This window comes from Cupressus sempervirens, chromosome 7 (assembly GCF_028749045.1).
Source record: "Cupressus sempervirens isolate cs-2001-9-10 chromosome 7, ASM2874904v1, whole genome shotgun sequence".
In the NCBI taxonomy this organism is placed as follows: domain Eukaryota; kingdom Viridiplantae; phylum Streptophyta; class Pinopsida; order Cupressales; family Cupressaceae; genus Cupressus; species Cupressus sempervirens.
In genome coordinates, this window is record NC_143124.1 from 916,544,873 (window position 1) to 916,570,093 (window position 25,221).

General features: G+C 38.3%; 1 protein-coding gene across 1 annotated transcript in view; it reads right to left on the reverse strand.

The window, feature by feature from the left end:
• The window catches only part of LOC149550516 (putative beta-1,3-galactosyltransferase 12), an 80,186-nt gene that overhangs the window by 39,954 nt on the left and 15,011 nt on the right, over positions 1 to 25,221 (reverse strand). The window contains exons 2-5 of the mRNA XM_089793513.1: positions 1,312 to 1,464; positions 1,121 to 1,203; positions 886 to 985; positions 607 to 720 (exon numbers count right to left, since the gene is read on the reverse strand). Coding sequence (XP_089649639.1) covers positions 607 to 720; positions 886 to 985; positions 1,121 to 1,203; positions 1,312 to 1,464 — 450 coding nt within the window. The remainder of the gene's footprint in view (positions 1 to 606; positions 721 to 885; positions 986 to 1,120; positions 1,204 to 1,311; positions 1,465 to 25,221) is intronic.

A 25,221-nucleotide genomic window follows, 5' to 3' on the forward strand; every position in this document is an offset into this window, starting at 1 on the left:
TTAAGGGTCACATTCAATGTTAAAAACTAAGTTACCATATTCGCTCCTCAGCATGCAAATTCGACATTCGATTCGTAGCTAATTCGAAGTCGGTTCTGGTTCTTGTCAAATTTGTCATTTGTCTAATGAATTCCCTGCGGATTCCCTTTTTCGGACCCTGGACAAATTAGGGTGAATGTCGAACAAATTTTGCAGTTGATGGAAGAGCCCAGGAGGAATTTGGAGTGAATTTGGGCGTGCAACCAAAACATAATCATACTTCATATAGTGGTGTATGAATTTATTTGCTGCAGCATAATTTTACACAAATATAAAAATAAATAAATAATTCTTGTATGGACTAACCCAAAACGAACCCGAACCCAGCCCCAAAAATTTTGATTGAATTTCGAACCCGAATGTCAAACCCGCATCTGAACCAAAATCTGAACTGGCAACTTAGGTTAAAAAGTATAATGTCATTATACTTTGTAATTACAATGGCAATAGGAAACAAAAATTACAATTGATACCAAATTGATGAACTCTGGACTAAAAAGTAAAAACATGTAAAAGACATTGTTGAGGAATACCAAACACCATGCAATGTAAATATTAAAAAACCACCTGTCATTTCTTAGGACTGCTAGCCCTGCTACTATTTCTGCTGAGAGAGCATATATAGGCCCATAAGCATGAATAAAATATTCATTCCCAAGCATATCTCCCAGAGGTTCATACCTGCAGTTGAAGGAAAAAGCTTAAGAGGGTAAACACAACTCTGAATATATATAGAACAAAAACTTCAACTGATACAATACACAAGAAGGAACTTAAAATGTAAAAGCAAATGAGAAATAGGATCATGTCATCTGCTTAGATTCAAAGCAAGACAGCAGGTTTTACCATTTTAAATTAGGGTCTTTGAAAACTGGACCCTTCTTCATGCAGCCTAGATACGTCCGAGGAGAAAAGCGCTTCTTTGCCAAGAGAGTTGAAAGACGATCTAAACAACAAGGTATTTTATAAAACACTGGCATGGGTATATCAACTCTCGTACCAACTACAGAGCGTAAAATAATTAATAAAGCAAAATTCCAATTTTAGAATATTAATTCAGAAAGGGCTTTAGTAAGGTAACCTGGTCGCAAATAAATGTCATCATCTGCTTTAACATAAAATTCAGCATCAAAGAGCCGAAATGCAGCTTTAAAAAAAGCCAACCTATTAAAACAAGGTTAATAAAAACAATTGTTTTTACATTGAAATGAAGACCATATTAAGTCAAAATAAGCCTTCCCATCAACTTCCACCATAGGAAAGAAGTCTCACGTTTTATATTGCAATTTATGGTAGTCCTCCTCAGTATCTACACGTAAAAAATCATTGTATTTCTTGATTTCCTTATCAAGTTCTTTTGTTTTATTGGCATCATTCATTTGTCCTATAACAAATCTGAAAGTCAAACCCGTAATTTCTTCCAACCTGCAATAGCAGGCATATAGTTAATCTCAATAGTCAATAATGACAAACTTCCACTACAACGTTTGGAAAATGAGGAATAGCTACCAAAAACAAAAAGCCAACATACAAATATTGTTCACAAAAAGTTTGAAAGGAAAAAGGACCTTTAATACAAGCGGACATATTACATCAATTCCTCTAAGCATTTAACTTCTACACATATGCATAACTGAATAATCTGAGCATGTTGAAACTGGACATACTTAACAGATGACATCCATGTCACATGAGAAATTGTGCAAAATTGCACTAAGCATTGCAGTTCTGATATTCTTGAACAGCTACAGCTACCTCAACTACAAAAAGCAATAGATATCACAAGATATCATTTTCCTCTTTGAAGACATACCATAAAAAGAAATTAGGAAGGTAAAATCTATGAATGTAGATTCAGTGAATGCATTCTTTTGCACCATGTCTTTAAACTGAAAACACTTCGAGGCAAGATGCTTTTGCAGGAAAGCAATTGGTGGTGGATAGAAGAATGTTAAGGAAAATGGAATTCAAGTCAAAACCTGCTCGTCACAAGTAAAAATCTTAAAAGTCAAACCTTGTAGGTGAAGAAAGAATGACAGAACAAAATGAGTGGACCTGTAGGAAAAAATATGCTATGTTTAACTTTCAAAGGGGGGAAATGGATTCATAGGCAACATAGTTGACGCAATGCAAATTAAGATCAAATGTGTTTGTTCACCATATTGGGATACAATGATCGGACCAGAATGAGAGACCTAAAAGCATATAGAAACCCAAGATATTAAAATGCTTAACATGCCTTGATCTTGAAGGAAGGGCCCTACTAGACCATGTGTTTGGATCTTATATCGTAGTAATGGACCAGTTTGGTGTTTTCTATTTTCTAATAGATAGGCCAAAATTGTAAGTCAGTAGTCAACATACTTGTATCTTCACCATATGGCACCAGGAGTAACAAAAGAACTGCCTTTCCACATCCCGGTTTGTAATGCCCCCATTTGTTGCCAGCATCAGAATTTCAGGGGTTAGCCTAATATTGGATCCTCGTAGGCTAATGAGGATGGTTAGAGGGTCTTTTGAGGATTGATTCATCTCCACATTCAGTGATTTATGGATTTGGCCTTCGTTGGATATCATTTGGACTCCATTTGTCATACTTACTATGTATAATAAGTCAAGAGTAATAAAAATGGACCCTTTCTATTTTTAGAAAGTGTATTTGGTCATATGCGGAATTATGAGGAGAAATTCCTATTTCAGACAGCATGACAATCAGACAAGTATTTCAAGAGATTAAGTTCAAGTGACTTAAGTGATTTATTTAAATAGTTTAATGTTATTATAAAGTTTTAAAGTAACTTGAGTGACTAAAAGACAAAATTGGCTTTTAATCCCACATTGCCTAGTTGTTTGTGTCTTCCCTCATATCAAGGTTATAAAAGCGTGGAGCTACATTGGGATTGACACCACGAATATATGTTATTATTCAAATTCTGAATGGTTGCTTAAATGTGACTGATTGCCTAAGGATGAAACCCCTAAGGCATTAGAGTAGTGGGACGTAGCCCCCAGCTGCTCTTGGAATTGACCTTGCAGATTGAGATTATACTGGATAGTCATATCCAAGTTTTACCAGCTTGCTGAGAAGTCTGGCTTCACCATCAGACGTGTTTAGAAGGAAGAATGAAGTGCAGCCGTAGTAGCTAGGCTACCGAAGTGGAGAAGAACACCATAGCCATAAGTACAAAGCTTCCACAAGTCACATACCTCTAGGGGTCATTCGAGTAACAGGGAGAAGAGGTGTCGGCTCCGCAGTCCAGTAATGGTTGGCTTGTTATTTGGGACGAGTATGGTGTGCGGGTGATTCACTAAGAGACACGGGAGAATATCTAAACGTTGTGGGCAGGAGTATTGATCACATCAACACTGGTATAACTTATTCATCAGCAATAGACAATTTCCCCATGTGAGACGTGACAGTCTAGATGCTTAAGTTGACATCTCTACTTCGAACTCCTGTGTGCGTGAGCTTCTACAACAGCCTTGTTCCACGAGACAGCAACTCAAAGTAGCCTGGGGCATACCAAGTTCTTGAACTGTTACTACATTTTGTATTTAAATATTAAATGAGTGAGCTATATTGCATCCAAACTGATGTATGCTATATGATTTGTTCATTAATGAAAATCTAAATGTAATGAACAGTAGAGGAGAAGTCTGAGAATTTGATTGTATGTTTGATGTTAAAGTTCGATTTTAAATTTAGTACTGTATTCTGGAAAGCTTAGTTATTTCAGTGGTATCAAACTTAACATCTGGGTTACATGCCAACTATTTGACAAAATCCCAATAGTCCAAGTTTGAATTTTCTGATTAGACCCAGCCGGGATTAATATAGTGGTATTAGAGCTGGTCTTCTTGCCAGCCTATGGATTTATAACAGAGGCAAATTTTTATACGGATTTATCAAAAACAATTTAAGTTGAGAGATGGAGAGTGTTGAGTGAATTTGTAAGGAGCTGAAGATTTATTAATTTTCTAAAGCTATTTCACTTAAGCAATATCATATATCTCTTCTTGTTCGATTACAATCATCCTTAAGTATCGGGCAGACTACTGATGTCGTGTTCTTATATCTGCTGTGAGAAGCTTGAAATATCATAGAAACTGAAGTATCTTCTGTCATGAAGGAGATGCATGTGTCGTAAACGGTCTAAACAGGTCCAGCAGGGCGAGGAGTGCTTATGCAAGTAGAAGTCTGTTTGTGAATGCAGTAGTGCAAAATCATAGTTTTGGGAGATAGTGTTATTGTGATTTTTGCTATCATCATAGAGGTAATAAAAGCCAGGAGCCAATAGTGTTATGAAATGGAGCATTGTTTAGTAGCAAGTATAGGAAAGAAGAAGTGAAACACATACAGGCCACTCAAATGGCTTGTAATGAGAATGAACAAGAACGGGAAGTGAGGGAAACTTTGAGGGCTATTAGAGATGGGTAGATCAATATAGCCACTGCACTTCAACAAGTTACATGTGCTACGCAGCAGATAGCTCCGCCTCACAGGGCAGCCCCAAGTCATCACAGTGGAGGTGGTCACCTCAAGCTGCTAGGGCCCCCACACAGAACACTGACAAGCCTTTGATGCTCGTTTTTAATGCAGAGGAAGAGGTAGCACCACCCATGGCACCAAACTTACTACCAAATAACGTTATGGCAATGTACGATAAATGGGATTTATTCCCTAATCCGATTAAGCAAAATTTGTCCTTTGCTCAATACTTAAATCAAAAAAGGGAGAGCTTGTCAGCTCTAGAGACAGTTGAGAGGACAACAAGGTATATGGTTTTTGCCTTTAGAAGGCTGACATCGAGATTGCAAGAAAGGACGCTTGAGTTTTTCCCGACAAGCGTCTATGATGCAAAGGTACCTGTATTTAGTATGATACCTGCTAGTCTTATCTGCAGTGCTAATGAGGGGCCCATTTCATAGATATCAGTAGATGTGTTTGTACCCTTAGTGGATAGCGGCACTAAGCTTCAACATGTTGAGGCCCCTAGAGTTGTTGCAGTTAGTGCAGAGACAATTGATGCATTTGTTACTATTGATACCTCAGGCTCTTGAGGAGGGAATGATTATTGGAGATTTGTATTGGAGTTGTCATAGTGTTGCTCTAGTACAGGAGGCAATTGCTTCCTCAGGTGGGACCGATGCATGTATGGAGTCACTCAGCTATCATTCTAGTGATTTGGGTGTTACAGCAAAGTTAGTAGATGTGGATTCATGCTCTAGCATTTTTGATTCACAGCCTGGCATAGAGTCATGTGTGCAGAGTCAGGTGACGACAGCTAAGGCTCTATTAAGTGATGGGGATGCAGATAGTATGGACACCTCTGGCAATTTGTTGGATGATGCTATGAGTTGCACCGGGTATGATACCCCTTGTCAGATATTGGATGATGAATCTGATGAGGTTTTGGATGAGTCCCAGGATCGATGTTTACAGGATCTTACTATTGAAATTGAGGTGTAAGCTAAGACATGTGGGGAGATTGAGATTGTGTGGGCTTCTATTTCTTCGGAGTTGTTTGAGGTACATAATAGTTGTATCTCGGATGCAGAATTGTGCAAGGACGATAGCACATGTATGAGTGATCTTGTGGTGGACAGTTCTAATTCAATTTCCTATCGCAATGTAGTTGGTGAGACACAGAGCTTTCATAGGAGTCAGAGGTTACAAAGGCATCCTGTGACTTATCAATTGAAAATGAGTGATAGTGACATTCCTTCATCTCTTGATCATTATGATGCTATTTGGCATATGCTAGCTATATATGGTTGGGGTGCCCTTGTGTCAGATGAGCACGATGATAATAGTCTTTCCATAGCAGAGGTGCATGCACTTCAAGAGGTTGTTAGGATCTTGAAGCATAGTTACTCTCAGTTAGTTGATGTCAGAGATTACCTTCTAGAGTGGGGTGGCACCTGCTATGAGACATTAGGGAAAGAGGAGGTGGTTGAGCTCACCCGGGAGCTTGAAGTGAGGGTGGACTCTCTTTAGTATACTTAGCTAACTCTTCAGGAGTCACAGTAACAGTTGGGAGAGGTTACCGTGGAATTACAATGGGTACAGTCAACACCAGCCCCAGATCCTGTTCAGTTACATATTGTGGTTGGTGTTGAGTTTGCTTCTATAGTTGAGGATGAGGGATGTGATTATGTGGTGAACACATTCATCCAGGATATGAGTGTAGTATGTACAAAGGAGGTGAAAGCATCAGTGGAGACGAGCTCTCATGGTGATTTGCTTCCTTCTACTAGAAGTGAATCTATTTCTTCTTTTCATATAGCTGGTAGCTGTCACATTTTCAAAGAGATCAATTGTGGATTGTAGGGGAGAAGATTGATGCTTCCACATAATTTCTACCGTACTGTGTCATTCATGGAGTATTTGCTTGAGAGCTCAGATTTGCAGGAGGAATTCATACAGTATATCTAAGGGTGCTCTCATTCGGGGCTCTTGTGTTATTCAACGATTGGTGAGGAAGATTGTAGAGACCTTGGCTACAATGCTTCCCAATAGGGATTTTGTGGTTGAGCTCGTTGAGAGGGTTGCCCAAGATCCTAGCCGACCAATAGTTCAGAGTCAGAGATTGAAGCCATCTTCTGATTTCCAGTTTGATGACCATGAGCCCTTAATAGAGATTGGGAATTTTTATCGGCATTACACTATGAGTGCTCATCACTTTTCTTTTGACCCTCAGGTAGAGGACTTGGCTTTTAGTGTTATGGATGGTGATAAAAGGTTTGGTACTCATTACACCCGCAAAGGGCGTACTTCACCGCTAATGGAAGGAGATTCTGAGATACAAGGTATTGTGAAACAGTTGGATGTACTAGTGAATGAGATGAATCAAAATCACAAATGAATGACCCAACTAATTTCAAAGCTGAGATTTGAGCAGAGAATGATATCACTTCTTCTAAGAGCGGAAGGTGATGATACAATCGCGGCTTTAGATTTGTGGGACATTTCTTATGAGACATTGCATGAGTTGATTACAATTGAGGTGGAATCTGATGAGGATTTATGTCTGGTTAAGTCAAATAATGTAGTTGTTGGCATGAGTTCCCCGGAAGATGTATTTGATGGCAATGCAATGATAGTGGGAGTAAGAGCATGCGAGGATACTATCATATCAGCAGCCACTTCTGTGTCAGTTGAACCATCCAATCAGGAGTTCAGCAATATGCAAGCAGTTGTATATGTGTGCTCTGATGATAGTACACTCGTTATTGTTGATGAGGTGAGCGATGTAGTGATCAAGATTCCAATCCAATTTATATTATATGGGTGAGAACCAGGATGAAGATATTCCTTATGAGGGATTCTTCTAGTGATATTCTTGTTTACTGTACAGGGTAAACGGTTTATTAATGCATTCAGACAATAGACAAGAACATGTAACACAGAAGTATTCCTTCTATTATTCGCATGTATACAGAAGATACTACAATATTCGATATGATTGATTACAATGATGATCCAAAGTCCATTCCGGATGGTGTACATATACCTTCCCGAAGGGGTGACTCAATCGTCACGTGCCTGTTCGGATACCATTCTACCCATCGGCTATAATATAGAATTTATTGACAACATCATCCCCCCAAAAAGAAAAGTCGTCTCCGGATAACAATTACAAAATACCCGAGACAGATTAATAAAATAGAATACACTAACTGTGACTAGCTATAACAAGATAGATTTTTTTCCGTCACATCACATTCACATTTTTTCCATGCCTGCACCAAACTGGTCTCCAAAACATGTTGCATCCGTAGCCTCTGCTAACACAATATTGTCTCTTTAGCTAAGTTGACCTTGATAGCCACCTGTGTCGCCCTGGGTACACTAAGCCAAGTGTCGCTCTATTGTCTCCAACTGGATGATCAGCTCCTCCCAAGCTCTCTATGCATCCACCAAGACAACTTCCCATCCAACACCTACTCTGAGTGCCTCAAAGCGTAGCACCCCTCTTGAAAGGCTTGCTCCAGTGCTCTCTCCACCTCTAGCACATAGACACTATATGCCTACAGCAACTCCAGGTCTCATCAACTGGTCACACTTCCCACGACTGATAACCCACATAAAAGTCCATAGAACACACCATTTTTGTGATTTTCTTCTGATACCATACTCTATCTGCCAACTAATGTTTTCTTCATTACCTCTTTATGTCTGTCCCTCTGATACCATATGTTTTCCATTGTCAACTATTTTGGTTTGTCGTCTTTTTTTTTTTAGAACCTCATATCACTCTTCTTCTGTGTCTATCGATGTACTGCAATCTCCTTCCCTTCGAGAGAGTTTGTACGATGATCTAAGACTTCTATGTTTTATAGCTAACTATGCCTGTGTCATACGGTTCTTCATTCTCCAGTTCCTATCATACGAAATGGCTCTGAGTTCTTTCGTAATTTGCCAATGTATATATCTCCTTGCTATCGTATGCCCTCTTGATATCGTACGGGCTTCCTACTCTAGTTACTAATTCTGTACGAACCGTACAACTTAGTTATCCGACACCAATGTCGTATAAGTTTTCTGTATGGTCTCTTCTTCAATCTAACCGTACAATCGTACGGTACACCTCTAGTTCATGTAACTCCCCAGCCATATGGTGCACCTCCAAGTCTCTTCCTACAAATTTCTAGCCGTATGTTTTTTGTACGATTTCCTCTACAACATTCCTCTTTCTATGTTCACAGGTCGTACGTTAGTGCTCCCACCTTGCCATTTAAGTGCCTTCCTCCTTTTCTCTTTCGTACGAGCCGTACACCATATGATGTTTCATCTTCCTTCTTTGGTACAGCCGTACAACCTATTGCTTCCCACTTCTTGCTCGACCATACCATACGGTGTGGCTGTCAGATTTGTGCCTTCCTCAAGGCCGTACGGCCCACTTTATTGCTTCCTCACATTCATATGTCCGTACAGTGACTTCAATCCTTCAATTGATGGCTATACCTTTTCCTTTGCTAGCTATATGACTTACCTGCTTCTCCTCCTGCCCTGCTTTTATGTCCTACGGTGTTTATCTCCTATGTATGATGCCCCCTTTATGTTCATATGGGTTCCTTCATGGCTGTACGATCAAGGTTTTTCAAATGTCCATACGGGTTCTTCTGCTATGTGACTGTACGGTGCTTTCCTCCTCGCAACTGAACATAATCAATGCTCCTTTCTAATGCTTCCTTATAGACCGTACTTATCAATCTTATTTCATGTTTGGTGATTTTTACAAAGGCCGTACAGTAGTGTCGTTACAAGGTTCTCCTATCCGTACAGTCGCACGGTCCCCACTTTACTCTTCACGGTTTGTATAATGGTTTCTCTTTTAACATTTCATTCCCCTAAAGGCCGTACATCTTTTGACTACTGTTCTCTTGTTTATATATTATTATGTCTAACAATTTAAAAATAAAAAGATTTTATTTTACACCTAATTTACATATATACATTAATATTCATTATTTATTCTTAGTTGTTCGTCCACAGAGGTGCATTCTTTCTTTCATGATAGACTTTCAACTTCGACCCATTCACTGCATCGGCTACTTCCTTCCCGTCGAGCATCCATAATTTTATTGCTCTATTATTGCCCACTTTGCCAATTTTATATGGCCTGACCCACTTTATTTTAAATTTGCCTGATCTGATCTCGTTGCACCCATTATACTTCAACACTAGCTATCCCGATTGAAATCTGTTCAACTTCAAGTGCTTGTCATGCCATGCCTTATGCCTGTTTTGTGTAACCTTCGTGGCCCATACCATGAATTCCGTCAACTGCCACTCCTTGCCGTCAATAACTGTATTCTTGATTCTAGAACCTTCACTCTGTACAACTACAATTTTTATTAAGCCCTTCTTTGTTTCCTGTGTAAATCGTACGATGTGTTTTCCTTGCTGTCGGCACCTTTCTACAATATCCACGGTGCAGTGTAACCTTTCCTTTTTGCGCAATCCGTTCACCGTGTGCCATACGATGGGATCTTTCTTTTTGCTGGATTCATATGGTATGTTTTTCCCTTTAGCTTCAGCCATAACCGCCTTTCCTTCTTTTGCTTCTCTATATTCCTTCGGACATTCATTTTCCTCTCGTTTCTCACCTTCATCAACCCTTAACATATTACAGCTTGGAAAGAGCTCATAATCCTCCATCTACCAGTGAAATAGACCGTTTACCAAATCCAGATAGCCGTCCTTTGATCCACCTTCTAACCGTAGGACTCCTTCCTCATCTAGTTCCATTTGCTTCTTACCTTCATCCTCTCCTTCTAAATCAGACAATCCAACTTCTTCTCCTACCATTTGTGTGTAAATCAATAATAAATCTCCGTCCTCAGCTCCCATTGATAGTGTATTCTTCTTTCAATCATGTTTAGCCTTTGCTTGTATGAGCCATCCTCGTCCCAGAATGGCATCATATCCCCTTCTTTTTAGCGGGATGACTACAAAGTCGAGCAGGAACGGCTATGTTCTAACAGTCACTGGTTGTGCCATCAGGATCCCTAGAGGCTTAATGCCATGTTGGTTCGCAGTTAGCAATTGGAATGTGGGTGGCCACAACATCGGCTGTCCCAACTTCTTCCAGGTATCTTCTGGTAGGACATTTACCCCTGAACCTTCGTCAACAATTGTGTCTGAGATGATAATTCCCAATATACCCATTTCTACGACCGTCGAATGCCTTTCTGATGTGAGAGCTAGCAACATTGGGTCTGCTGCACTTGTTCCACGTTCCTTCTCCTTCCTAAGTTCTTCTCGTAGATTTGCGATCGGAGCCATGTTTGTGAGTGTCGTTCGTAGTTGAGGCATTGTGAGGATCAAACCATTTAATTTTACAGGTACTTCAGTTTGTAATATATGCCTTGTGATATTTTGTTCTACGCAGTTCCTCATTGAGGTACCCACAGTGTCCGCCTTCTCCATTTTTGATTTCTCTATCTGCATCCCTTTCTCAATTTTTGCCCATGTTTCTTCCAGTCTCTTCTTTTCTTCCATCGGTTCTGGGTACAGCTTTGCCTGTTTACGTGTAATTGCTAAGACTTCTTCGTCCAATCCTGATTCGATGCTGATCAAATTCACTCCTAATTTTGATTTCGGGCACTTGGCATCTTCATGGTCTCCAGGACCACACCATCAGCATAACAACTTCGATGTGTTTGTCGTTGTACAGTTTCGTGCAAACTGGCCCCACAAGTTGCATGCCTGACATTGAACCATCGATCGATCGTTTGCATCATTATGAATCCAACTGCGGCCCCCATTATTATTGTTATTATTGTTGTCGGTGTTGCTTTGTCCCCTTCTGTTGTTTCTGTACCCACCCAAGGTGGCACCGTTATTGTTTGCGTTTTCGTTCCCTCCTGACGTGGAAGCTTCTTGTGTCATGAGCACTTGTTGATGCCCTCTTGTTTTCATATTGAATGGGCATTCCTTTGTGGAATGTCCCACAATTTGGCAGATATCACAGAACTGATTCTTCAGACAGGATCCCTTAGCGTGACCTTCTATCTTGCATTTTGTGCACCATAGCTTGTTTTCTTTGGTCTAGCTATTCCCTTTCTGCATATTCTTAAATTCTTTCATCATTCTAATCATATCCTTCTAGAGGGCTCAGGCCTTCTTACTGCCTTTTTCATCACCACTACTATCTTCAGAAGAGGATTCATCCAAGTCGGATGATCTGCTTTTCTTCTTCTTTTTTGTTTTCTTTTCACTCTCTAAGTCCATCACTTGATTGTATGCTTCAGTGTACGATGATGGCGGTACAATCTTCATTTTCCTTTTTAACTCCAAGCATAGTCCTATGAACCATCTCTTTTTCAGCCCTTTTGCTGGCTTACTTTCCATTTTATTTACTAATTCTTTTAGTTTTCTAGCATATACAAGGACTGTTTCATTTTTTCCTTGTTTTGTGGTGTAGATTTCTGCTACTATCTCATTGTTGTCTCGTAGCAATTGAAACTCTATAATAAATTCCTTCTTTATGTTTTCCCATGTCATTAGCTTTGCCGAATCGGTGTCAAAAAACCAATCAATTGCTACACCTCATAAGGTGGCTGGAAATAGCCTTGCCCATTTGTCCTAGTCATTTTCTCCATTCGCTGTCCAAATCGTCTCGCAAGTTTTGCAGTGTTTGATCGGGTTAGCCGTGCCATCCCCATCGAACTTTGGTAACTTTTCCTTTAGATCAGCCATCAGTACCCTTTCTTTCTTTCGTTGTGCATTGTTGTCTGTACCTGCGTTGTTCTGTACTCCCATACTGCTCTAAACACCCGCGTTACAGACACCTACGTTCTCAAGTGGCATGAAGGCTTCCTCAAGGACTTGGTTGTTTCGACCAAACTGTATTTTCTCGTCAAGTGTATCAAGGATGAAAAGTTCACCCCATACTTGTGTTCCTTCGACACTCTGAGCCGCGCTGGTCCTTTCCCTTCTGTTTGGATTCCCCCTTGGCATATACCAGTTTGTCAATTCTTCCTTTGTTCCCTTGATCACCCTTCGCCTTTCTCGGGCTTCTTCTATCAACCTCTCCCTTGATCGATTTGGCGACTGCACTCCATTCGTCAGTGCTCCTGTGGTACCCTAGTCACCTCTTGTGCCACCACTAATGTACCCTCGGCGAGTTGTTGGAGTTTGTGCCTCCGGTCGCTTTGCTATGTGCAGTTTAATATTTCTCGTGCCACACTTATGCCGTCATCTTTTGGATTCTTATTTCTATCTTTATTCAATGTGTTCGGCATTCATAGCACCCGGTCCTTATAAACAACGGCACCAAATGTTTATCGTACAAGATAAACAGTTTATTAATGCATTCAAACAATAGACAAGAACATGTAACACAAAAGTATTCCTTTTATTATTCGCATGTATACAAGATACTACAATATTTGATATGATTGATTACAATGATGATCCAAAGTCCATTCCGGATGGTGTACATATACCTTCCCAAAGGGGTGACTAAACCGTCACGCACCCGTTCGGATACTATTCTACCTGTCAGCTACAATATAGAATTTACTGACAACAATTCTAACTCCTACATCATTAGCACAAGTTTTGAGTGCTATACTGCAAGTTATGTTGTTGGTCCTGATGATGTTAGTGGTATGCAGTTGGTTCAATGTTAACAAAGGTATCACATACCACTTCATTTGGGATCCAGGGGGAGGTTGGAGTTCACTGTGATTGCTGGATTGCTTAAGGGCAAGCAATCTTAGGAAGGGAGGACTGTAATGTCCCCATTTGTTGTCAGCATCAAAATTTTAGGGATTAGCCTAATATTGGATACTCATAGGCTAATGACGATGGTTACAGGATCTTCTGAGGATTGATTCATGCCCAACATTCAATGATTTATGGATTTGGCCTTCATTCGATATCATTTGGACTCCATTTGCCATACTTACTATGTATAGTAAGTCAAGAGTAATAGAGATAGAGCCTTTCTATTTTTAGAAAGTGTATTTGGTCACATGGGGAATTATGAGGAGAGATTCCTATTTCAGACGATATAGCAATCACACAAGTATTTCAAGAGTTATTAAAGTTCAAGTGACTTAAGTGATTTATTTAAATATTTTATTGTTATTATAAAATTAATAAAGTAACTTAAGTGACTGAAAGACGAAACTGACTTTTAATCCCACATTGCCTAGTTGTTTGTGTCTTCCCTCATATCGAGGTTATACAAGCGTAGAGCTACATTGGGATTGACATCACGTATATATGTTATTATTCAAATTCTGAATGGTTGCTTAAATGTGACTGATTGCCTAAGGACGAAACCCCTAAGGCATTAGAGTAATGGGACGTAGCGCCCAGCTGCTCTTAGAATTGACCTTGCAGATTGAGATAATAATGGATAGTCATATCCAAGTTTTACCAGCTTTCTGAGAAGTCTGACTTCACCATTAGACGTGTTTAGAAGGAAGAACGAAGTGCAGCCCATAGTAGCTAGACTACCGAAGTGGAGAAGAACACCATAGCCATAGTACAAAGCTTCGACGAGTCACCTACCTCCAGGGGTCATTCGAGTAACAGGGAGAAGAGGTGCCGGCTCCACAATCCAGTATTGGTTGGCTTGTTATTTGGGACGAGTATGGCGTGCGGGTGATTCACTAAGAGACATGGGAGAATATCTGAAAGTTGTGGGCAGGAGTATTGATCACATCAACACTGGTATAACATATTCATCAGCAGTAGACGGTTTCCCCATGTGAGACGTGACAGTCCAGATGCTTAAGTTGATGTCTCTACTTCGAACTCCTGTGTGCATGAGCTTCTACAACAGCCTGGCTCCACGAGACAGCAACTCAGATTAGCCTGCGGCATACCAGGTTCTTGACCTGTTACTGCATTTTGTATTTAAATATTAAATATGAGTGAGCTATATTGCATCCAAACAGATGTATGCTATATGATTTGTTCATTAATGAAAATCTAAATGTAATGAGCAGTAGAGGAGAAGTCAGAGAATTTGATTGTATGTTTGATGTTAAAGTTCGATTTTAAATGTAGTACTGTATTCTGGAAAGCTTCATTATTTCAGTGGTATCAGACTTAACATCTGGGTTACACGCCAACTGTTTGACAAAATCCCACTAGTACAAGTTTGAATTTTCTGATTAGACCCAGCAGGGACTATTACATGGTTTCAATTTACACAATTGAGAAACCAAAGAAAGAAATTATATGGGCATGTTCAAATGACCCAGCCCAGTAAATAGGACTGCTTATACAACTTTTTTGAGATACTCCCAGTAAGAAAGTTCCTGGAAAGCACCACTGCAAAAAGAATAATAGATATTTTACCAAAAGCAAATAGGAATGAAATGTAGAAATTATGAACTCAAAAGTTACAGCTGAATAAAATTGCAGCTAAAAAAGCACTTCAAGTGGGCAAAAAAACTACTACTAATGAATATCCACGCCTATATATGATTTTGAAAATGTCAACGGCACAAACGCAACTGAAATTATTGCCAACAATGCATCATTTGTGAATTTATTGGATTGATTCCACAAGTCAAGAATACTGAAGTTATTTTGACTCCATAAAGTTATCATGACCTGAATTTCATTTTAGAGCATTTTCAAAAAATTATTTGATAGGTAGAATAGTTCATATGTGAAGTAAAATGTTTTGGAAGTTACTACATGCCATACATCGCTAATCTCAATCAAAACTTCCAGATTTGCTTAAGTTGGAGTTAATTAAAGTAGTTGAGGCATGATGTGCATCAAGCTTCTCATAATGAATTCACTTTAAATGTCAAATCTGATATAATAAGATCAAGAAATTTAGCCATCAGAATTTGAATTGTTCCATTAGAATCCTTCAATTCACCAATTTGTGTTAACTGTAACATTCTACCTTAAGGATTGCATATTATGATTCTCTAGAGAGAAGTTTTGTCCATTTTGTCCTTGAACTTATACCGATTAACATTGGCCTCAGTTTTAATATTATTCTTTATTTTAAAGAGTAGGAAGCCATTCAACTATCAAACATTTATGATTTACTACAGAAAGAATTTATTATGCTCTCAATTTCACATTACCCTAAGGAATTCTTTTATTCACTCAAGCCATGCTTGACAAATTTGTGGTTGAAATCCCATAAAGATAGCTTTGAAGGTTAAAAGTGAGATTTTGAAGCGTATTTTCTAGTTTCAACTCCATTGTAAAGTAAAAATTACATAGACTTTGCAATTTCACCTCACTTCTATATCAGTTTTAGTGTCCATTCTCCTACCATTTGTGTAGGCTTACCTTAGCCCTTACACCAGCCAATTCCCTCTCAATTTTGTGTTAACCATATGTTTCTCTAGTCTCTCATTGACTTTTAGCATGACTCATCTAGAGATAAGCGCATAACATGGACTTTTGTGTGCCACGCTATCATCCCGTTGATAATTTAATATATAAAGGTTGTTTTTTATTGTCTTGTCGCTTGTCACCAACCGAAGTCAGTGAACACAGCTCAGAATGTTCTGAAACAACTTGATGCCCCTTTCTTTCTCTCCTCTTCTCATTTATAAATCCATTCTTTCACACCCCACAATCTATCTATGATGTTCTCTATAAAACTCTTGCATTCTCTCTCTCTCTCTCTCTCTCTCTATACAGTTTGCTACAGAAATCTCTCACAATAATTTCATCGCCCTTTTGGCTTTCTCAAGCCTATATGGTAATATATTCCTATTTGGCTTATGTCTTTGAGCATTCTTGGATTTATCACATCCCTTGCCTACAAATCATTTTATCTATTTGCCTTTTGATCTATATATCTATCCTGCTACTGTGGAGGTGGAAAACCAAACCAAGGACTTCATCGAGACAAGTCTGTAAACAGTTACCAAACATTTTCCCTCTTTTGTGCATGCACAAGATTATTGGAAGCGCTTGACTGCACAGAGGTTTTCTTGTGTCTATTTATTTCATTTTTGTTTATCTCTTTTATTTTGTATTTGTAATCGTATTTCTGACTTCTGGGTTTCGTAATCTAGCTGAAGAATAGAGTTGGGTCGTTACTACTTTCTGATATTTCTTGTCATGGTCCATATGAGGCTATAGTGCACCATGGACATCCATTCACCACACTATCATCCTTGTCGGAGATGCTTAGATTTTGGCCGAAGATTATCTATCATTTGCAATTCCCATTTCTGTACTCAACAACTTCATTTTGATGATCTATAATTAGATATTTTTACTAGTTTAATTGGTTGGAAATATCTAAATGTATGAACTGTGAGAAAGATTCTTTTGTACAGTCACATTTTCTCCATTACATTTGGGGAACCCTGCTTCTACATTGTTTGACTACGCTGTCACTCTTTGACTATTTGTTTGAAAGCAGTCTTAATAGTAAAAAAGGGCAAGGGGGGTGCGGAGGGAAGGGGTGGAGAGCAAATCAAAGGTTTCCCCTTCTCAAAAAAAGGGGGAACTGCCTTAAACCCATTTCATGCTGTCATAAGAAATAATGCATCAGCCTTCACCAACTTGTTTATTCATTGATTGTATTCTTTAATTCATTCAACTCCTAGTTTTGTTCAAAGTACTAATGACATTCCATTTCAAGCATGTGATGGTGACTTAGCTCTTCCTATGTCGTTATTTTTCAAAATGCATCAATGTAGTCTTTTATTAAGTCAATTTCTAATTTTGTTCAAAGTACTAATGTTCCATTTCAAGCATGTGATGATGAATTAGCTATTCCTAGGTCATTATATACCTTTGATCTCTTTCAAGAAATTCCTCTTAGTTCAAAAGGATGTTTTATTACAAGAGGATTAAATCATTAATACTTATCTTAATGTTATTCTTCTTCTTCCAAGGGGCTTTGGGTTCCTAGATGTGGGGCGGCCCCCCTCTTGTGGGGCTCGAAACCTCCATCCCATTCGTGTGGCTCTCATTCCTCTTCTTCTCTCTCTTTCTCTGCCTTGTTTCTTGTTTCCTAGGAAACTGTTTGGTGTCCTTGTTGTGGGCTGGTCTCTTGTTATACTTTTGGCAGTCCCATTGACCCATTTTGTTGTCACATGTTGGAAATTATAAAGTTATGTTATCTTATCTACCCTCTCTTCATTGGTGAATGAAGAATCTCATCTCAAATTTGATCCTCCATGGGATGATGTTGAGCATATTCCTACAAATTCTTCTACATGTTTAAACGAATGTGTTAATGTAATTGTTGTCTACACTGCCTGTCAAAGGTTTAGGAGACCAGTTACTTATGTTACTCCATTTAGTCTGTCCCCAAAGAAAGTTTATTTATACTTGGTGCCTTCTTTACAACTAAAATGCAATTTTTTTGAAGTTGCTCAATCTATCACTTCTAAAATGCATGAGGCTCCTTATTATAAAACAGTAGCTGACAACTAAAAACCCCACAAAAATAGATAAAAAATTAACAATCCAACATATCTTTCACCTCTCTAACCTACTCTTTCGTTTTCTCCTAATCATTTCTCTTAATCTTAGAGAGTATGATCTTATTCAGCAATTTCCAATGTTCCACCACCCATTGGGGATGGGGTGACGGGGAGATAATGGTCCTAATTTTCAGGATGGCAGGGGGACAGCGAGAGGGCATGGCAGGGGCAGTGATGATGGACATATATACCAGTGAAACTAGTTATAAAAAGATGTATAAGAATTACATTTCAAATGGAACTTCGGCAAATTAGTAAAATAGCAAAATTGTGAACACTAAATACTTAGATACAAATTGTACGTATCAAATATGACGACTCTGAAAGTTGATTATTAATAATTATGGACAGCGACGCTATCATTCATCACTAGCTATATGAAACCCTTATACATTGAAATTAACCATATATGAAAATGGAATTGGATAATGAATTGTTGGATTAACATGACACTAGCACCACCTGCATTGCAAACATGGAAACGCCAACATAGAAACACCAGTTCTGGTTTTTATTTAGGGTAGCCAGCATAATCAGCACTAATGGATGCAATATCAGCTACAAACCCTGATAAATTGCCCATATTAGGTTTGTCAGCTCATTCTCTACCAAATACTTAAAAATAAAAAATTAAAAAATACTTTTTAAATCCAAGGACAGGAGACTTTCACAAGTTCCTAAGAAGCTCGACAGACTCCTAAACGTCAAGGAGTCCTAGTCATCTTGGTGGCAATGGCAAAGATGAGGGGCTCAGGCGATAAGTGTCCTCGTGTCTCACTGCCGATTTTATGTTTTACTCATGCTAAGATCTCTCTCCAGGATCTTCTCCAAGCTTCTCCTTGCATCCTGCAAAAGATCTTTTTGATGTGAGCATTGCTCTGCTACAAAATGCAGAATCAAATACTCAATGTTTCAAGATGAAACAGCAACTACTTGATCCTCTCTTGATATAAGGTCATCCCTCATGCTAAAGTTGCAATGCAAGATCATGAAATGGCTTCAAGGTTTCTTCAGTTATGGATACTCGCTCAGTGAAATAATGTGATCTGTTGGTAATCACTTAGGGGACATACGCTTGTTCATTCAATGGATATCAATTGCTTGCACTCCTAAAGATTTAGCTTCACAATGTTCAATGAAAATATAGCTTTGATCTTCAAATTTCCATTTCAACTTAAACTTACATCTATTTCTACTCTTAATATGAATGCAAGGAATCATGGATGCACTTGGACTCTACTAGATGTAGCTTGACCAACAACTTCAACCACCTAGTGCAAGCATCTAAGAAACACTCAAATGGTTTTCACATTGGCATCACATCTTCAATCTCATCAAATGGATGCAAACTAATGATTTAAAATCAACTAAAGCTAAGTGCTTTAAATCATCTGCTTACCGTACAAGGCACTCTTACCAACAACAAGAGGCTAGCGGCGTGAATTTGTTCGAGTCAAGCAAGAAAACACCATAATAACTTTCATCCAGCTAAACTACTTCAACATGAAATGAAAACTACTCCAAGTGAAAGATTTAAAATAACATGCAAAACTTCAAAGCAATTTAAGTGATCCAACATGAAAAACCAACAATGAATTATTCATTACTAAAAAAGCATCATAGCAACAATTTGATCAAGGCTCTCCCTTAGCTAGCCTAATCTACTCTATTCCAATAGCTCTCTAGCTTCTAACTCCACCACTACTAACTTTGAAAATGAGAAGGCCTTGACTTATTATAGATGTACAATTACAATGAAGGGACAAGATCAATTGGAGATCAAGAGTTGAGATTCATCCCCACAAACCCTAATTAAGGCTGCCAAATTTACTACCAATTACATGAGGGTGAGCACCACATTGTAGGCCACTAAGAAAATAACAATGATTTAGATAGCCAATGAGAAAGTAGGACACTTGGCATTATGTGATTGAATGATGCTTGGATCTAGAATTTCTGATTGGAGACGAAAGCTCAATGCCACCTCTCACCTTTATCTTGTTGATCTATTGAACCATGTTCTTGGGGTCTTGACTTGTAGAAGGTGTCTGTTCGAACTAAAAATATTTCCTGCTCGATTGTTAGAAAGTAATTCTCAACGTATCGAACTTTGATTAACTCTTATGACACTTGGCTCTTGGAGGATGATTGTGAAGGTCCATCTTCTCAAATTGCTTGATCTTTTGAATCTTCAGCATCCCTTTGAGTTTTTCTCAAGGTACGATTCGAGTTGGCATGCTTGAGTCCTCCAATTCTCATTTTTGAACTTGAAAATTGATCCTTTCTTTGATTTCTTTTTCATGTAGTTGGAATATATCTTGGTTTTGATTTGAATCTACATACTAATAATTTGATGTGAATCTTGCTTCTCCTTTGGAGCCTTTGAGCTTAGGCCCACTTGTAGCATACACTTGAAGTCTTGAAGTCCCGGTCTTTCCTTCTAACCTATGTTCCCCCGAGTTTCCAAGATGAAGACGGTAGGGGATGGCAAGATAGGTTTCTGGGATGGCAAAAAATTTTGCCAATTTTGGAGATGGCTATATATATATAGGGAAAATCCAAAAATATAAAATATATAGGGAAATTTGCACATATACATTACATTCAAATGAAGACATGGATAAACCGGTTATTTAAACATCATAGAACCTTAATATATAACATTTCAATAATCAAACTCAATGTTCAATACGCTATAATGCATTCATAATTTGGAATTATTGCCAATGTGTATGTAATATTAAAATAATAATGTAAAAATTTGAAATATACCCAAGAACATAATTTAGAATTCATTTTCAATAGCAACAAGAACAATAACCCACGTTCCAAATTGAAACACACTACTATCATTTAATTCTGAAACTGCACTTCCAATTCATAGTGAGTGGACTAATATTAATACAAAAAAGCCCTCTATACAATTCTGATCATGATATAGGTTTGTTACAATAAGACGGTATCTTGATGCAACTTCCAATATTCACCATATCTTCCACAAAGGATCCAGATCAACCCAAGACCAATCTAGCACTAATGTATTGCTAGAAAATGACATAAGGATGCATGTTCTAGGTCTAAAATGCACTTTTCAGACTTTCCCAGCACCTTGCAAATAGTCTGCTATATAATTTTGAGCATGTAGCGTGACTATAACAGCAATATTAATTCCATGATTCTTAACATAATGTTGTCAAATACTAATCAGAGGGCCCCAAATAGCAGGAATTAACTACCAAACAGTAATAAGCATCTTAGAGTTAACTTGGAAGGAGGAGCCCACTTTAAAATTTAAAAAACAAATATTTTATAAATGTTGATGTCTATAAATCGGGGGCACCCAGCCGTCCCAAGGACTTCCAAGGCATCCCCAATTGTCCTTGGGACGTATAGACATCCCCAAAAAAAATTCCCAAAGTCCACAAGTTTTAGGGACGTTTCCTGGGAATTTTCAGAAAAAGGGGACGGAAGGGAGACGTCCCCTACCCACCCTGTTTCCGAAACTTGGTCTTTTTGGGTGGGTCTCAGGCGAACATAGCTTCTAACAACTTTATCTCGACTTCACCTTGCAAAAACCAAGAGAGGAAGAGGTATCATGATCATGAAATGATGAGAAGCAAAAAATTTAAAAACTTAGAATTGTCATGAAAGAGAGTTTCTTCAAGATTTCACTTCCCCTATTAGACCTGAACTAGTTGGATTCCCATGAGGACTCTAATCTCGATTATTTCATGTGACTTGATGCTCAATTCTGCCTCTTCCTTCTTATGGAGTTTGAATATATTCCTTGAGTAAAAGAAGAAATTCAGTAACTCGTAAATGGATCCATCCTCAAACTCGAAAATAGATAAGAAATCTGAAAGTGAGTGATAAAATTCATGCTAAGATATTTTCAGAATTCAGTAACTTTACCTTCCAATCAGATCTACTAAGAGAAAACTGCCTGCCTTGCCCAAGGTTAATGCCTTGTTCTGATCTCAGATTTGATAGAATTGTTGCCTTGAGGTGATTTGTCACTATATGGAACAGCTCGATGTCTTATTGGGAAAATTAGCTGCCTTATCAAAAGGTGATTGACTGTCCAAAATTGATGCTCATTAAAGGGAAATTCGATATTTAATTGCAGAGCTCAATTGTTTTTTGATTTGGTGGGAAAATGACTTAAGATTACCCCTCTTAAATAGGCACTGGTTAAGGGAAATGACACATCCCCCTACGCTGGCCAACCTGGTCTTTCGCTATTCAAAATAAATTAAATAAATTATTTCCAGCTCATCTGAGTATCTATTTGGCATAAAAGATAGCAGTCCAATGCGAATTTAGCCTGATCTCGAGGGTTGGAAAATGCAACATTTTTGGCAAAAATGCCCATGAAGGGTTGTATTCCAACACTCCTTAGCAAATCCCATCAACTGTCTTCAATCTGCCCTACAACAGAACTCCTTGATCGAACTTTCACTTTAAACTTCACCCAGTTGTATCAATGCCTCCACTTAGATTCAAATATAGATGTCAAAAATCTTGGGGTTTTGGGCATTAATGCCCAAAACAGGTCGGACTCCGACCTATGTTGAGCCATAATTTGCAGCCCACTAGAAATTTATAAGTTATCAAACCACCAAAAGTCTTCATTTTCTAAGTTGTTTTCACCAAATTTTGCCACAGTTAAGGTAGATTTCAAAAGATCCTGATTTTTTGGCTAAAATGAGGGGTCAAAAATCTGATGTTTTGGGGTATTAATGCCCAAACCAAGGCGGATTCTGACCCATCTTGGGCATTCTCAGCCAGTCTCAAAAAAAAAAAGTCCGTAAACCATTGAAATTGCCCCTGTTTTCATTATACTTCACTCAAAACTTCAAAATGCCATCATGATATGTTCAAAGGCCATGTTGGGGGTGGCTGGAAATTTGACAATGTTGGGAAATACTGCCCAAAGAGGGTCGGATTCCAACCCAAGTTGGGCAATTCAGTCATCCCATCAAAAAAGTTCTAAGTGCCAAAAGCTATCAGATCTGCCCACCCTCCTTCATTGAAAATTTGCAAATTTTCAACATGGTACACATTGGGGGCTTGATTGCAAGGGGTGGAATTAGGGTGATGTTGGGCATTAATGCCCAAAGAGGATCAGATTCTGACCCATCTTGAGCATTTCTGTCAAAACTCAGTCATTTCAAAACCTAGTCTTTTTTCAACTCAGGAGGTAGGAGGATTTATACAAATATAACATTTAAGTTACATATATTTGCTTTCTTATATAAATGTAGCATTTAATAAATGTAAGGTATAAGAAAGGAAATAAATTTAACTTATACTTTAGGTTATATTTGTATAAATATTGTCACGATGTTTGAGAAAGGTTTCAGCTTCACAGGAGTTCTAATAAAGATTCTAGATTATGAGAGTTTTCATAAAAAATCAAACTAAGCCATATTTCAAGATTCAGCATGCCTTCAGCATTCTAATTTCTAACATCCCACAACAAGGATTTTCTGAAGGTTTTAACTTATTTCCTCCCAAATTTCTTTGTCCCAACTCCATATTCTTGACAGATTTAACTCAACCCTCACTCGCACCCCAGACCAACATTACGTCACAGCAGGTCAAAATAGCTCAAACTCACTCTTAGACATGGAGACTTGAAAATACTGCCAACTAAAACCACCTAAGACCACTACTACTATTGTTGCTAAAGCAGAAAGATGGGGTCCCCATTTGCAAAGGGTTGATGGTGTGAAAACCTCACAGCAAAACCTTATGCCATCATTTGCTAGATGGGCTGATGTGAATGTCATAAAGGATAATGTGTGCTTAGATACTTCAGACATTACATTCTATCAGCATTCCTCCTTGTGAAATGCAAAACAAAGTTGATCCACTCATTATCGTAGTATATAACTACAACATTCGTATTAGATAGATGCTCATTGATACCAATTCAATACTCAATGTTTGTAGCATTGATCTATTACCTAAAATTAAGATAGATCCTAGTTCACTTGCAGCTTAATCTTTAGTCATTCGTGGGTTTATAATGCTCGTCACCAAGGTCCAGGTATAATAATAGTACCTTGGAAACTTGGACTTCCACCGTGGTCTAAGTAATGCAAGGACCTTTACAATATTTTCTTCTTCTTGGTAGACCATGGGTGCACAATGTGGGTATGGTCCTGTCAAACTTTCATCAGGCTATTAAATTTGTTCATAATAATAAAATAGTTTAAATTAAGGCTAAACCTTGATGCCATGCATTTGTATAAAATGGTTGCAACTGGTCACTCCTCAATTCCCCATACTCTAAAAAAAAATTCCTTTTATATCTCCCAATTAATTAACATCGGCGTTCAATACTTCTTTCGAGGATGATCTTGCCGATCTTATTCCTACTAAGCTTAATGCTTCTTTTCAAGGTGATTCTTCAAATCCTTCTTCTCAAACAAATGAATTTCTTTCTGATGATTGGGGTTTCCTTAGATTTTACTGATCCCTTCAATTAAGAATATAAAGTTCGCTCTATCTACCTTAACATTCCAAAACATCATTCACACTTGCTGTCGAACATGACTATTACTCTATGACACAAGATTATGTGAACACTATTGGTTATGCCATTAAGGTTGATCCTCCCCCTTTTGAGGAGTCGCAATCACCTTATGATCCACGAGTCAATGTTCTTTCTAGATATGGAAACAAATGAATAGTCTTTGGGCACATGGAACAAGGACTTAAGGTCCCCTTGCAATTGACTCCACACTCTTTATATCAAGTTTAGGTTACAAGTCTTCTCCTTTGTCTACATCCTCCCCCCGACTAATGTCTCTATGTCTTCTTCTAGTGAGTATTCAAACTTTTCTCACAAAAGAAAGGGTTTCTTCCTACTCCTCAACCTTATTTAAACTAGAGAATATTTTGTTGAGTCTTCTTATAGCTTGCTCGATTACTCTTCCTCCTAGACACAAGAAGTTTCATAAACATGATAAACACAACTTTCTTTTTGTGCTTATCATTAAGAGCTTGGCCATTGCACTAGTGAATGTAAGGCCTTGAAGGATAGTATACAACTTCTTGACTTTGGTGTCAACAATCTTTCATTCATTGATAAACCTATTTCTTCTTCACATGATGAGGGATATCATGGTTCACCTCTATCCTATTCTTTCTACATGCTAAGCTTTCTTTCATGGGATTCTCACACCTCCTTTCTTCAATTATGTCACTCCTCACTATGTGGCATTT